Source organism: Ambystoma mexicanum, chromosome 13 (genome assembly GCF_040938575.1).
Source record: "Ambystoma mexicanum isolate Mex_15411 chromosome 13, UKY_AmexF1_1, whole genome shotgun sequence".
Taxonomy (NCBI): Eukaryota; Metazoa; Chordata; class Amphibia; order Caudata; family Ambystomatidae; genus Ambystoma; species Ambystoma mexicanum.
The window spans coordinates 60,076,057-60,091,367 of record NC_090938.1 but is presented as its reverse complement, the minus strand read 5'-3'; the positions used below and the strand labels follow the sequence as shown (position 1 = coordinate 60,091,367).

At 46.0% G+C, this 15,311-nt stretch overlaps 1 protein-coding gene across 12 annotated transcripts in view; it reads right to left on the bottom strand.

Moving 5' to 3' along the window:
* LOC138520856 (complement decay-accelerating factor-like) overlaps nucleotides 1-15,311 on the bottom strand; it is a 623,694-nt gene that overhangs the window by 103,392 nt on the left and 504,991 nt on the right. For 9 of the 12 annotated variants that reach the window (XM_069633265.1, XM_069633267.1, XM_069633257.1 and 6 more), the window contains one exon: nucleotides 824-906. The exons of the other annotated variants lie outside the window; for them this stretch is intronic. In XM_069633265.1, the coding sequence (XP_069489366.1) occupies nucleotides 825-906 (82 nt within the window). In that variant the 3' untranslated portion in view covers nucleotide 824. The remainder of the gene's footprint in view (nucleotides 1-823; nucleotides 907-15,311) is intronic. 12 annotated transcript variants of the gene reach the window in all.

Sequence of the window (15,311 nt, the reverse complement as noted above, 5' to 3'; positions counted from 1 at the left end):
AAGGGGAAAACTGGCCCAAGGACAGGGCCCTGAGAAATTCCAGGAAGGGGCCTTTAGGGAAAATAAAGAACCATTCCAGATATAGAAAATCTGCAGAGAGAGACAGTATGCAACACACAAAAAGTGTTTCCTAACCAACGGCACAGAAGGACGCAGACAGAAAATGCATCACAGATCAAAACTGACTTCTAGACCTACATGAACCAACATGAAGAGTTTAGCATGCAACCTGATCTAAATACCCAAAAGAAAAGCAGTTTCAGAGCAATGAACCAAACGCAGTCCTGACTTATGATTTTACAAAGTCGGGAAACATAGGATAGAATTAATACGTTAGTTGAGAAGTTTTTACTCTTTCTAGAGATTTAAAGCAAAGGAACAGCAAATACATTGTGTGAAAACAGAACAGAAGCATGGATGATGACTGTAAAGGCTACTTCTAAAGGTGTTAAGAGGAAAAGTGTCAGAATGAAAAGATGAACTAAACAGGAGATAAAGAGTATCACACAAATAAGGGATAGTAAACGGAATGTGAGAGGACAGCAAAGTGTCCATTAGTAAAGATATAGTGTAATAACAGGAAATTAAGTGTCAGATTTCAGAATCCGAAATTTAACATAAGAGGTGAAAGGAATAGCTGCCATAAAGGTTCGACAGACAGAGACTGCTAGAAGTATTAAACAAGAGAGCCACACATTTTCCAAGGAAGAAAGTCATCAGCACTGAGCGCAGAAAGAGGAGAATAATCGACAGACACTTGAAGATTGAGTGTTTAGTAAAGGATGAAAGAAATACCCTTTAGTTTGACATATTGATAATGTACCTTAGACCTTTGGCGCGTGATTTACTTCCTTTAAACCAACTGTTTCATTGGGATCACCTTTCTCTTCATTCGTAGGATAGGTACTGAAGAAAACATACCAAATGAGTAAAGCAAAGAACAAAACAATGTGAATCACTAATTACACAAAAGGAAATAGGAGACCAACATGCTTAAACTACCAGCAACGCATAACATAAGCAGTGTTGCATAGCAATTTCCTGTGCAATTCTGTAGGTTTGCTTATTAAATTGGCACTTGTGTAGCAAAGCCAGCTATTTAAGTTACCCTCTTTAATGAAATCACAGCAAGCCCTGCATTCCTCTTGCCTTCAGGGATCTCTCCACCATCTTTTCTTTGTTCACTGCAACTTCAAATAGTCTAATGGAGAGATAATGCAGCAGTAATCCTCTCCTCCACTCTTAAGGTGCCAAAGGTCTGTGTGGGAGTGCTGGGCAAGACCATTTTTTTCGTTTTCAAATAAATGCAAACCAGAAGTAATTGGGATGATATTTGTATTAAGCTAACTATATCCTGTCTGGAAAAGACCAGTATTTGTTAAACTTATTTATTTGTAAAACACAGTCATGCAATTCCATTCCTAAAAATGTAAGTTGTTATATAATTAAAGCATTGCTACAGTAAATGCTGCATTGTCGGCATGCTTTACAGTAAAGATTAGGTTAGTGTATCTAAATCTCATAGTGTCAACAATATTTCATTTTGTTGGGGAAGATGCATCGTATTGACTAGTGAACACTTTTGAAAATGTACATGATCACACAGGCCAAATGCTATTGATGGCAAAACTAGTGCTGTAACCTGCTGGTTGCATTCACCTGTCCAACTGGTGCTCAACCATTGAGCTGATCCCAAACTCCTTGAGATTCTATCTTTATCACTCCTTTGCTTTATAGCAACTATCCTGAAAGTGAGATGGCCGCAAACTAAAATATTCCACCTAGTTTGCCCAGTTCTCTGCCTGCTATGACATCCGTCCTGCTTAGTCTCTTACTTTATTTCCTCTTACATAACGAATACACAAAGCTAACTAGATGTTTATGCAAAGTAGTGATAAATAGTTCACCCAGTCAGTACATCTATAGATCTACTGCACTACCATACCACTGTAGTTAACCTCCAGAGCTCGCTTTGCTCTTTGATTGCAATTGTAAAATATATTTGCACCTGCAGGAGAGAGTTGGCCAAACTGTTTTCAGAGCCTTTTCATGATATCTATTTATTTATTTGTGTCCATTCATGCAACTAATCTTTTACATTGTACAGGCACTCATCCAGGGCTAGCAGTCTTTTCACCCACTTGCATAGTGGAGCAGATTTTACAAAGGGCAAGTACAATTTTCAGGGGGTTTTGAACATTTACTTTGTTTGCAGTAAATGTCAAATATGTTTCACTGTGCATGGCTGGCCTCTGGGTGGCAGCAGTGCGTCAAACAAACTGGGCTTGTGGTGACATGCAACATTTTGCACAAAAAAGGCATTTAAATTTGTTGTCAACCGTTACCATGGGTTGAATGCATTTCTCTTAGGTCGAGTAGGTAAACTAAGACATTTGACCTGCAGGTCTAGTGGTATTTTAAAGAGTTTGCAAGAGCTGTTTCATCTGACTAATGTCTTACTTCTGCAGTGCACAAAACTACTGTATTGTTACTCGTTTTATGTCTTGGGATCAAATAACTTACTTGTTTTCACAGACGGGATTTTAGAAGTCTAAAAAGATATCGATTTGTATCGCGCTCATACACATGTGTTTCAGAGCGCAACGAGGCAAGGGAGGGGAACAAGGGAGAACAAAAACAACGATCGTACTAGGCCCAGTGACATCGCGAACGTGCAATTGCAGGGGAGAGGGAAGGGTGGAAGTGCAAAGGGGTAGGAGGGGAGTGCAAAGTGCTGTGCATAGGAATGAAAAACAACAAATGGTAGTGCAGCCAGGAAGTTGCAAGTGCTATGTTTAAGGCACAGACCGGGGGTGGCTGATAAGTGCAGGGAAAAGAGGGGACTGTAGGGTTACAAATACAGACCCAAAGTGCAAGGGTTGCAAAGAGGCAGTGTGGGTGCGTGGCAGGGTTGGAAGGACCTTAGGCCGTAATCAGAGGTTAACCAGTTGCATGATGACTAAGCAGAGCAGATCAGCAGGGGGGAGGAGGAGAGACGGCAGAAGCAAAGAGGAAGGTCTTGAGGTGCTTCCGGAACCAGAGTAGGTTTTCCTCAAGTTTCAGAGTGGCAGGGAGGCTGTTCCAGAGGGAGGCCCCAGCCTAAAACAGAGATCTACCCCCAGCACATTTCTTTGAGAAACGACTGGCCCTGAGGGGGGTGGAGGCGGAGGAGCGAAGAACTCGAGAGGGAAGGTATTTCCAGAGGGAGAGTTGAAGGTATTTTGGACCCAGGCCTGGGAAAGCCTTGTGGACAAAACTTTTTTGTTTAGATAAGTAGCCCCAATTACTGATTGCACATAGTGTTTATATACTGTTAATCTCTATTTGATAGTTGCCATCTCCGTCTGAACACAGTTGAGTCTGTTTGAAGCGCGTATGAAATTCAAAAATCGAAGAACATTTCGGAGTATCTTTAGGTGGAAGTGTCCAGATTGACAAACTGCATTAATCTGAGCAGCAGATGAGAACGAAGAACAAAGCTTCACCCCAAAGTCCTTCACAAGTGGGACTGGAGAACGGAAAAGACTGATCGACAGGGGGCAATACTCAGGAGTCCAAAGTAAGGTTGCAGGAGGAAGACCAACCACCATCGCCTCCGTTTTGTCACCATTCAGCCGGAGCCAATTATCACTTATTCAACATCCCACAGCCTCAAGGTAACTCTTCAACTGAGTAGCAGTATCATTGTTCGGAAGATCTAGGCAAACAATGATCTGGGTATCATTTGTATTGAGTTTATTTTTATTTGTATTGTGTGCCTAGCCCTGGGCGCATCTGAGCGCATTTCTTACAGTTACAATTTACAGGTAAGCCGGTCAAAATAGGGTTAATTACATACTAAAATAAACTTAACGTAATGTATATGTTCATGCAGGGTGACCTGAACATAAGAATAGCAGCAATGAATTTACAATGAGTAATGCAGTATGATTACAACCTATACAAAATTTACAATGGATTAAGCAGTATATTTGCTGTGAGATATGCCAAGGAATTGCACAGTGAAATGCAGATTAAGCGAAGAGTCAGTCGTTCCGAATGACTAGCCGTCCAGTAGCTAGCTAACAATGTTAGTTATTGTACACACTTTATCCTGCTCAAAGAGTCAAGTTTTGGTTTTTCTCTTGAAGGAGTGATAAGACGGTGCAGATCTAAGTAGGTTGGGAAGTGAGTTCCATAATTTGGCACCTAGGACTAGCAAGCCAGACCCACCTGCTTTGTGCAACTTGAATCTGGGCAGGGCCAGGGAGTGGGATTGGGGTGATATAAGAGAGCGGGTGGAAGTGTGTTATGTAAAGCGGTTGGCCAGGTATTCAGGGGCTTGGTTAGACTGACACTTATGTGTAAGTGTAAGGATCTTGAGGGGTATTCTTTGTGCAACAGGGAGCCAGTGAAGGCTACGACTGGTGTCAGAAATGTGTTGTTTTCTGGGAATATTGAGAGCCGCCCTGATGGTGTTATTCTGGGTTACCTGTAACTTGTTATGGTTCCTTTGACTCGTCCCTAAGTACAAGGCATTACAGTAATCAATTTTAGACAGAATAAGAGTTCTGGCGAGGATGATGCAGTTAGCCGCGGTGAGGAAGGGTTGCATGCTGTGATAAGTTTACATGCATGGGCTGAAGCAGAAACCACGGCATTGTTTGTCTTGTGAGGGACAAGGTGGAATCGAGGTATCTGCCTAAAGGTTTTGTGTCATTGGATACCTTGACAGTATTGCCATCAATAACAAATGATTTGAAGGCAGGGTCTAGTCTACTGAGTCTAAAGTGGGAGCCTAGGATAAGTAGCTCTGTCTTTTCATCATTAAGACAGAGCCCATGTTGTGCCATCCAGGCCTGAATGACTAGATAAACATCATTCAAGGCTTTGGAGTCTGTCACGTGGTCACAAGTGATAGGGATGAGTATTTGGGTGTCATCCGCGTAACTGATATAGATGACACCCAAATAATCAAGAATATCAAATAGTGGTTTTGTGAACACGTTATACAATGTAGGTGAGACACAGGACCCTTGCGGGACCCCACACGGGACAGGCGACGGTTCGGCTGCGGCAGAAGAAGAGAAAACCCTCATGGTTCTGTTAACCAGAAAGGATCTAATCCAGGAGGTAGCTACGTCAGAGATGTGGGCAGCAACTTTAAGATGGTGGCAGAGGATTTGATGGTTAACCATATCGAAAGCTGCCGAAAGGTCAAGCAGGAGTAAAAGGGCCAACTTGTCATTGTCTTTTAAGTCTTCAATTTGTGTCTTTAAGTCGATGAGGGCCGTTTCAGTTCTGTGCTGAGGCCGTAAACCAAGTTGTCTTAAGTCCAAGGAGTTTATTAGAGTCTAGATAATCCTGGATTTGTAAATAAGCAGCACAATCCTAAATTTTTAGTAGATAGGGCACTGTGGTGATGGGCCTGTGGTTGGACGGGTTGCTTGGATTTAGAGACCTATCCTTAAGATTATCAGGGACAATGCCTGATTTGAACGAGGCATTTATAAAGGAAGTGATAAAAGGGGCTAAGTCATGGGCAGCCTCGATGATAACAGGGGCTGGGCAGGCGTTGCCCTGGCAATTAGATGGTTCTAGTTTTTTGATGATATTTTCCACTTCCGTGATGAACAGAGATGAGAAGCTGAAAGGTTAAAGGAATGTGCACGCGGAGGTGTAATGTTGGTGGGGGTGTTCTGTTGCGAGTCCTTGAGTAGGCTGCATTTTTTTATCATTGATTTTAGTTTGTAAGGTAGAAGTAGTGCTCTTTGGATGTTCGTACACCAGGTGGGGTCGCTATTGACTGAGGGGCTATGGGAGATTCAAGTTCTTTAAGTATCTTGAATAGCTCTTTGGTATTGGATTCAGCCTGCAAGATGCGCTTATTGTAGGTGTCTTTTTTAGCTCAGAGTATTGCCTATTTGTAATTAGAGGAGGCTGTGATGAGAGTGATTTTATTAGCCTCAGAGGGAAGACTTTTCCAGCATGCCTCTGCATTTCTTTTAGTTTTGCGTAGTTCTCGCACGTGTGGTGTGAACCACGAATTGAGATGAGCACAGGGTTTAGATTTCCGTTGTTTCATTGGGGCTATAATGTTTAGTGATTTTAGGATGGTTTGGTTAAAGGTATCTACTAAGGCTGTGGGGTCGGTGCATGATACCGAAGAATTAAGAATGGGAAGGATAAGGGGGAGTAGTTTCTCTCTTGTAATGTCCTTCTTGTTTTAGTATTGATAGAGGGTGCAATGTTTTGTTTGGGGTAGTAGTGGTTGTTGGATTTAATGTTAAAGGTTATCTTGTGGTGATCTGACCAGACACAATGTGTGTTAGACACAATGTTGATGCTACAATTCAGGTCAGCAAGCCAATCAAGGGTTCTGCCTTTAATGTGAGTGGGTTCCTGGATGTGATGAGGAAATCCCAAGTCAGTTAGTGTGCTGGCGAGGTCAAGAGCTTTGAGGTCATTGGCGTCTTGGAAGCCAAGATTAAGGTCCCAGAGTATCATAATTTGTGAGTTAGTCTTGGTGTTTGCTACAAGGAGGGATGTGATATCGTCCGTGAAGTTGGAGATAGGACCTGACGGCCGATAGATGAGATGCATGGTAGCAGTTTGATTAGGTGATAGCAGCAATTTGACTGTTAGTAGCTCGGCCGAGAGAAGCTGCTGATTGGAGACAAGTCTGAGTTCAAGGGAGCTTTTGAAGATGAAGGCAACACCACCGCTTTTGGATTGTTTAGTGTTCCTGTCACATTTGATGATGGAGTAGTCATGAGGTATGGCCAAGGAAAGTGAGGTTTCTGTGATGGCTAGGAAATTAAGGTCCTGTGTTACAATGTAATCAGCTATAGATCGAGGGCTGAGAAGTGAGCTAGCATTAACAAGGGCTCCTTTAATCAAGGTATCTTTAGTGGTGAAATCACTGTTTGGATTCAAGGCGTCAATAGGATTGAGGGTAATGATGCCTAGGCAATCCGGATTTGTAGTAGGGTTACCAGGGAGAGCGTGTGAGTTGGAGTTGGTGGGATGGTAAGGACGTTGAGTTTTATATAACGAAATCTAGAACCCAAGCTGAGGTTCCTATGATGGAGAGCACAAGGTTGGTTACGAGTAGGTTTGGTAGCAAAGTGTTCCAACCATAATGCTGGGTCGTTCAGATATGGGTTGATGCAAGACAATGTCGGAGGTGTTGATGTTGTGAGTGCACGAGGCGTATGTGCCTGGGGAAGATGAGTAGAGGCTCAGTTGGGGTGGTGTGTTAGATCGGGAGGTGTAAGAGAGGCATGCAATGTTATGCTGTGTTTTCAGCATGCAGGGGGGCCTGAGGTGCGTGTGAAGGTTTACGGAGAACCTAGTAAATGAGATGTGGTGAGGTGCGTGAAGAGTATGCAATTAGGCAGGGAGATAGAGTACATAGTGAGACAGGAGCTGGAGGCTAATAGCAGGGTCTATGTACGGGGTTCTCAAGCAGTGACAAAGTTTAAGGGAGAAGGGGTGCGAGGAGGCCTGGTAAGCGGACTGAGAGTGAGGCAGCTGCATCGTGAGAATTTGTGTCAGCACATAGAAAGTGACAAACAGTTTTGCAATATGACACTAGGTTAGGTTAAAATGACATATATAGTAGTAGTGACCATGTGAAGTACAACAATATGACACTAGATAGGGTTACGACGACGTATATAGTAGTAGTGATCATGCAAATTATTGACAGCAGTTAGCTGGGAAGGGCTGAAGCGCTAAGAGTGGCATGGGCAGATCAGACTGTCTGTTGTCTTCTAAAGCATACATTACGTTGTGCATATGTCCACGTAATTACTCGAAAGTTCAGACTAGTGATAGTATAGGCCATGTGGAGTGTAGTTTGAACTCGAGGCGGGGCAATGAGGAATAAGTGTGATTATGTGGCAGTATAGTGGAGAGTTAACCAATGGTCGTAGCTGGACTAACGACAATAAGAGACCTATTGGATGACAATCACAGGTTATGTAGGTGGAAGCGAACAAAAGGATAGTGCAGACGAAGTGTACTAAGCGTGATATTTACTTGTGCTGAAGTGACAAGCTTTGGAGAACTGGTACAAATAAACATTAGATATGAGTGGCACTCAGTGCGTAAAGGCAGTAACAATGGGAGGAGCAGTAGAATCAGCGAGCGGTACAGATGCAAGATAGTTTACGAAGTGCAATCAATCAAAGAGTAGAGGCAGTAGTGGCACACAGCATGACAAAAATAATAAGCTGAATACATCAAAGAGTGTGTTGCATACAAGCAGGCAATATGGCATCTGTTTAGTACAATTATGAGACTACAGAGGCTGTGCTGACTATCGCTACAGCGCTGATCGTATCACTGTGGTGATGATAGTTAGGTGGCAGTAGCACTTGGTAATATAGTCGCTGTTGTGAAAGGCAGCAGAAAGGCAGCAGGTCACCAGTTAGGGAGGCAGTGCGTGCTATAGATGGGTGCTATAGATGGGTGTACCTCCGGTGGCTATAGTAGGTCCGCATGGCGCAGTTTCTTATGCGTCGTGATGCTAGTGTTGAACGGGCAGCGTTTCTGGCCCTAATGCCTGACAGGCCGTGACAGGCAAGGACAGGTGCTGGGCCTTGGACACGGGCCTTCGAAACCGAGGCCGGCTCGCACCTTCCGGTTTCAGGGATCCTGGAAAGTAGCCTGTAGCTGCCAATCGTGCAAGGAGGGGTTGCCTAGCAACCAATGACAAACTTTCAGGCCGCCATTTTGCGGGCGGCGGAACCTCAAGAAGGTAGCATGGTTTGGATGATAGGAATTGTGCAAATATCACGGAAAGCGCCCACAATGAAGATAATGCCCACGTTGGTAACTCGCAACACAGCAGGTCTTATCCTGGGCAGAGGTGCCGCGGCTGATATGCAAGTTGTAGGCAGATGAAGCCGCGCTCCTCCTGGAGCCGGCTGTTGCAGAGAGGAGGGCTCCTGCCCTACCTCGGCTGCTGCTGTGGAGAAGAGGGCCTGGCAATGACATGAGAGTAGGAGTAGCAGTTGAGGCCGTGGGAGTGGATAAGTTTGACCAATGGCTGAATGTAGATATTGAATGAAATCAGAAATAAGGCAGAGCCCTGAGACACTCCACATTTCAATGGGGCTGGAAAAGAATGGTATGGCGGCCAAGAGAGGGACCTGGTACGATCTGTCAGGAATGACTAAAACAAGGCCAGGACCGTCCCAGACATACCTGCCAATCGACTGAGGAGGGTGGTGTGGTCAATGGTGTCAAATGCAGCTGACAGATCTCAAAGAATCAGTGCACCAACACCACCCTGAACAGAAAGGCGAGCAAGGTCGTCAACCACGGATACCAAAACACTCTGTGCCGCGTCCTGGCCGGAAGCCCGACTGATAAGGATCAGCAAAGGAGATTTCTACAAAGAATTTACTAACCAAATGTCATGGTCTCTGCTTCCAAAAGGTCAGGGTTTTCCCAACTCCCTTGGAAGCAGATCCATAACCCAGGTTCCGAGTGCCAACCAGTCCCAATTGGGACCTTTTGGACCCAGTCCTGGCGCCAGTGGCACCAGGCTCATAAATATGCCCAGTCCCAGCGCTGGAAGCGCCGGGCTCATAATGCTTGGGTGGACTTACCTGCAGCAGACCATGCTGCTTACTTGCCTGCCAGTTGAGTCTCTGATCCTCTTCTGTTTGGAACTACTTTTCCTGTTGGGTGGGGCTGGAGCCACTCCCTAGATTCAGAACACTGGAACTCTTCTGGAAGGCAGGAACTCTTTTCTTACCAGGAACTCTTTTCTTACTTAGGCGTGGCTGTGGAAGAAGACACCTAAGCACTACAGGAGGCTATTTAAACCACACCCGGTGGATGAATCTTGCTTTGCGTTATTCTGCACCCTCTGCAGCAGAACGCTCATCGTGTCTTCTGCATCCGGTCCTGGGCCTAAGGAAAAAGGCTTACCATCCTGAATCCAGTCTTCAGCAACTCCTATAAAGACAAGAAAGAACAGGTTACCATTCCGGCATCTGAAAGGCCAAGGCTTACCTACTCTTCGTGCGCTCCAGAGGTCTTCACACTGCATTCCGGCATCTGAAAGACAAAAGCTTACCAACTCTTTGCACGCTCCGGAGGCCGTCGGCGCTGCATCCAGCATCTGAAAGACAAAACAAGGTGCGTTTAAAGACATTGGGGAACTTTAATACTCACGTGCCTTTCCACATCTAACCCAGTGGGTATCCCGGCACCCTGCAGCCGCTCCGAACTTGTACCTGCAAAATAAAAGACAGTTAGAGCGCATCGTGAAGCTGGCAACAAGCGCTTACTTACGTGCTTCCAGGCGCTTCTATTCATCACACGGGCTCCATCTTCAACTCACTTCAGCCCGTCATCCGCCATCGCCGGAACCCTGCAAAACAAGAGACATCATTATTAAAGACTTTAAAGACATTTGAGTTACTCGAAACTTACCGTTCGTGCAGTAAACGACGGACAGCAGTCCTCTGAAGTCAAGAGGCCTGCGCTACCTATCCAGTGAAGGAACTGGTTACAGCACCCTGCCCCGAGGCAGATGGAGAGCTCGGCATTCACTTACCTAAGGTGAGAGCGTTAACCTGTGGGGGTCTACAGGAGAGGAGAAGAGGAAAGAGATAGGGACACCCCAATAACCCCAGTTCATTAACCCCGTATTTTCTATCTGCAGACATCCTCTCTGCATGTCAGGCATACAGGGCACAGAGGTCCAGCCCAAAGAGCCAACCGGGTGCTGCACATCACCTTTGAAGATACGGTAGTCGCCCAGTCAAGACCGGCGCCTCTGCGAGAATCAGGTGAGCGTTACACCAAAGGAGTAATCATGGACTCATGGAGTTTCATAAGAATCGGCAACAGAGATATGGGCTGGAAGTTAGCAGGAACTAACGGATCCAACAAGGGCTTTTTTAGGAGTGGTATTACCAACACAATCTGAACCTTTGGCCGCAAGGTGGTGGGTGGAATCAGCCCTGTTGAACAAGGATGATTTACTGCCCGAGTAACTACAGAGGCAATATCCAGCATTATGATTTTAAGAATATCGACGGAAATGGCATCTGTAGGTGATGCGGATTTCAATCTATTAGTGGTCTCAACTATCTTCACAGGAGTAAAAAAGGAACACTTGGCCAAGAATGATCAGTAACAAAGCTGGCACTATCCACTGAGCAGCTACCAGTCTTTAGACCGGAGAGGGAGATCTTATTCTGAATGTCAATAATTTTCTGAGTGAAGAAGGCAGCCAAAAAGTCACAAAGAGCCTGCGTTGGAGAGGGTGATGTTTGAGCGGCTGAATATGATGGCGGAATCTGTCCCCATTGCAGTAGTTTGGCCTTCAGGCCCCATAATTTAGCTCAAACGTCAAGGGGGCCAACTGTGCTACCCGGACCACCAAGTACCGAAAATCCTGCACAGCCCACGTGAGGCCCGACTAGTCTGCCAGCCTTCTCGTGCCATCCGACAATGGAAAAATCTCAGACTTGTTATCGTTAAGGTGGAGGCCAGAGTCTCTGCAAAATCCTGCACCGCCCCCACTACCAGTGCCTAGTTAACCTCAGGGTTCCTGATTTACAACAGAATGTCATCGGTATATAATTATCTAATTTTGGATTTCCCTGCCTATCTTATGACTGCCCCACTAAGCTTATCACGGATGAGGTCCGCCAATGGTTCAATTATCAAGGCGAACAACAGGGGTGAAAGGTGACACCCTGTCTTGTTCCACCTTCTAGCCGCAGAATGAGGGACAGCATTCATTTGTATGCACAAGAGCAAACATGAGGAAAGTAATCTTTGGGACCACGTCCCAATTGGATAGCACTTGGAATAAAAAGGGCCGGAAAACCGTATTGAAGCCTTCTGCATATTCAGGGAGAACGCCACTTCCTGAGAGTCAGAGGGGAGCTGACCAAGCACATTATAAAAACACCTTTTATTAGATGCTGTAGAACAACCTGGAATAAAGCCGGATTGATCCGAGTACACCATGTGGGCCATTGAAGGGGCCAGCTGGGTCACAAGAACCATAGCAAAGATCTTAGCGTCAATGTTTATAAGTGACAAAGACCTGAATTATATGCACCCATCCTCCACCTTAGCTGGTTTCAGGAGCAGAATTCTGATTGCTCTGTACAGTGTTTCATGCAAGATCACTTTCAAGAGAGCCTCTTCCCCAACCAGTAACATATGGGGCTAGCTCCTCTTGGAATTCCTAATAGAATTCCCCACAAAACCCATCAGATCCCGGCGCTTTCCCGTTAGGGAGATCCATAATCGCTATTTTTATCTTCTCAGTTGTAATTGGGACCTCCAGTGGCCCCTCTGGATAATAAAGTTGTCAGGATCCTACCCAGATACTTCTCAATCTCGAAAATGGCGGCAGTGCCCTTCGGCAGGAAGAGGGTGGAATAAAACTGATAGAACACCTCATTGATGTTCCCGTATGTATGCCCTATTGACCCATTCTTCTTCTTGACGCATGAAATCATGAAAAGTGTGTGAGCCCCCTCTCAGTTCTAGCAACCTGAGGCAGCAGCCAGCCGGGCCTGTCCGCTTCCCTACAGCACCTAGACGCCATCGGTCTGTCCAGATATTGTACCTGCCTACTCGCGGCTTCCCGGAATGCAACTAGCTTGGTTTTGATTGTATATCTCAAGGCAGGAGAGGAGGTTTGTGCATACTGCTGCTGCAGCAAAGACGAAGAAGATTCACAGGTTTGTAACTCATTCCTAATACCTTTAAGTACCCCAAACTCAGTAGACATCGCTATTACCCAGGTGTACGCCTTAAAAGCCTGACAGAGTCATGGCCGAGGACACCAAGCCCACATTAGTCTTAAAATAATTTGCGATACGGTCATGCAGACTTAAGGGAAAAAACAGGGTCTTGCAGCCCTACGGGTGGCAGGACGCGTGTGCCATCTTATCTGCAGAGACAATAAAATGGGAGATTTATCTGACAGCGAGCGAGACAATATCTCACTGTCCTCGACCCCATTAAGCAGGAAGCTGGATATCAACCACAGAGCAATACGAGAATGCATGTCATGCACAGACCGATAGTACATGTGTAGTTTTACAAAGGTAGCGGGCGCCCCTCTCTCGCAAGAACAGACATGATAACCTGTTCAGTGGTTATTAACCACTTGAGAGTTCGCAGCCACTGCTTTTACTCACTGTGCCGTTCACAGATGGGAAATATCCATTTGCATATCAGTCTTTGTCCTGCCCAGGGGCAGTCCAGCACCGAAATACAATGGCAATTCCAATCTGAACGAGAGTACCACCAGCAACCCCATACACGTGTTTCACCCTTGTTGGGGATCATCAGTGAGGTGAAGCTGATGCCTCTCTAAGCACAGTGAGAGGGAGACCACGTCTGGTTGCCCCCAGGAGACCTAGGGTTACCAATCCCAGGTTCCTTATAAAATAGTTTTACAAAGGTAGCGGGCGCCCCTCTCTCGCAAGAACAGACATGATAACCTGTTCAGTGGTTATTAACCACTTGAGAGTTCGCAGCCACTGCTTTTACTCACTGTGCCGTTCACAGATGGGAAATATCCATTTGCATATCAGTCTTTGTCCTGCCCAGGGGCAGTCCAGCACCGAAATACAATGGCAATTCCAATCTGAACGAGAGTACCACCAGCAACCCCATACACGTGTTTCACCCTTGTTGGGGATCATCAGTGAGGTGAAGCTGATGCCTCTCTAAGCACAGTGAGAGGGAGACCACGTCTGGTTGCCCCCAGGAGACCTAGGGTTACCAATCCCAGGTTCCTTATAAAATAGTTTTACAAAGGTAGCGGGCGCCCCTCTCTCGCAAGAACAGACATGATAACCTGTTCAGTGGTTATTAACCACTTGAGAGTTCGCAGCCACTGCTTTTACTCACTGTGCCGTTCACAGATGGGAAATAACCATTTGCATATCAGTCTTTGTCCTGCCCAGGGGCAGTCCAGCACCGAAATACAATGGCAATTCCAATCTGAACGAGAGTACCACCAGCAACCCCATACACGTGTTTCACCCTTGTTGGGGATCATCAGTGAGGTGAAGCTGATGCCTCTCTAAGCACAGTGAGAGGGAGACCACGTCTGGTTGCCCCCAGGAGACCTAGGGTTACCAATCCCAGGTTCCTTATAAAATAGTTTTACAAAGGTAGCGGGCGCCCCTCTCTCGCAAGAACAGACATGATAACCTGTTCAGTGGTTATTAACCACTTGAGAGTTCGCAGCCACTGCTTTTACTCACTGTGCCGTTCACAGATGGGAAATATCCATTTGCATATCAGTCTTTGTCCTGCCCAGGGGCAGTCCAGCACCGAAATACAATGGCAATTCCAATCTGAACGAGAGTACCACCAGCAACCCCATACACGTGTTTCACCCTTGTTGGGGATCATCAGTGAGGTGAAGCTGATGCCTCTCTAAGCACAGTGAGAGGGAGACCACGTCTGGTTGCCCCCAGGAGACCTAGGGTTACCAATCCCAGGTTCCTTATAAAATAGTTTTACAAAGGTAGCGGGCGCCCCTCTCTCGCAAGAACAGACATGATAACCTGTTCAGTGGTTATTAACCACTTGAGAGTTCGCAGCCACTGCTTTTACTCACTGTGCCGTTCACAGATGGGAAATATCCATTTGCATATCAGTCTTTGTCCTGCCCAGGGGCAGTCCAGCACCGAAATACAATGGCAATTCCAATCTGAACGAGAGTACCACCAGCAACCCCACACACGTGTTTCACCCTTGTTGGGGATCATCAGTGAGGTGAAGCTGATGCCTCTCTAAGCACAGTGAGAGGGAGACCACGTCTGGTTGCCCCCAGGAGACCTAGGGTTACCAATCCCAGGTTCCTTATAAAATAGTTTTACAAAGGTAGCGGGCGCCCCTCTCTCGCAAGAACAGACATGATAACCTGTTCAGTGGTTATTAACCACTTGAGAGTTCGCAGCCACTGCTTTTACTCACTGTGCCGTTCACAGATGGGAAATATCCATTTGCATATCAGTCTTTGTCCTGCCCAGGGGCAGTCCAGCACCGAAATACAATGGCAATTCCAATCTGAACGAGAGTACCACCAGCAACCCCATACACGTGTTTCACCCTTGTTGGGGATCATCAGTGAGGTGAAGCTGATGCCTCTCTAAGCACAGTGAGAGGGAGACCACGTCTGGTTGCCCCCAGGAGACCTAGGGTTACCAATCCCAGGTTCCTTATAAAATAGTTTTACAAAGGTAGCGGGCGCCCCTCTCTCGCAAGAACATACATGATAACCTGTTCAGTGGTTATTAACCACTTGAGAGTCCACAGCCACT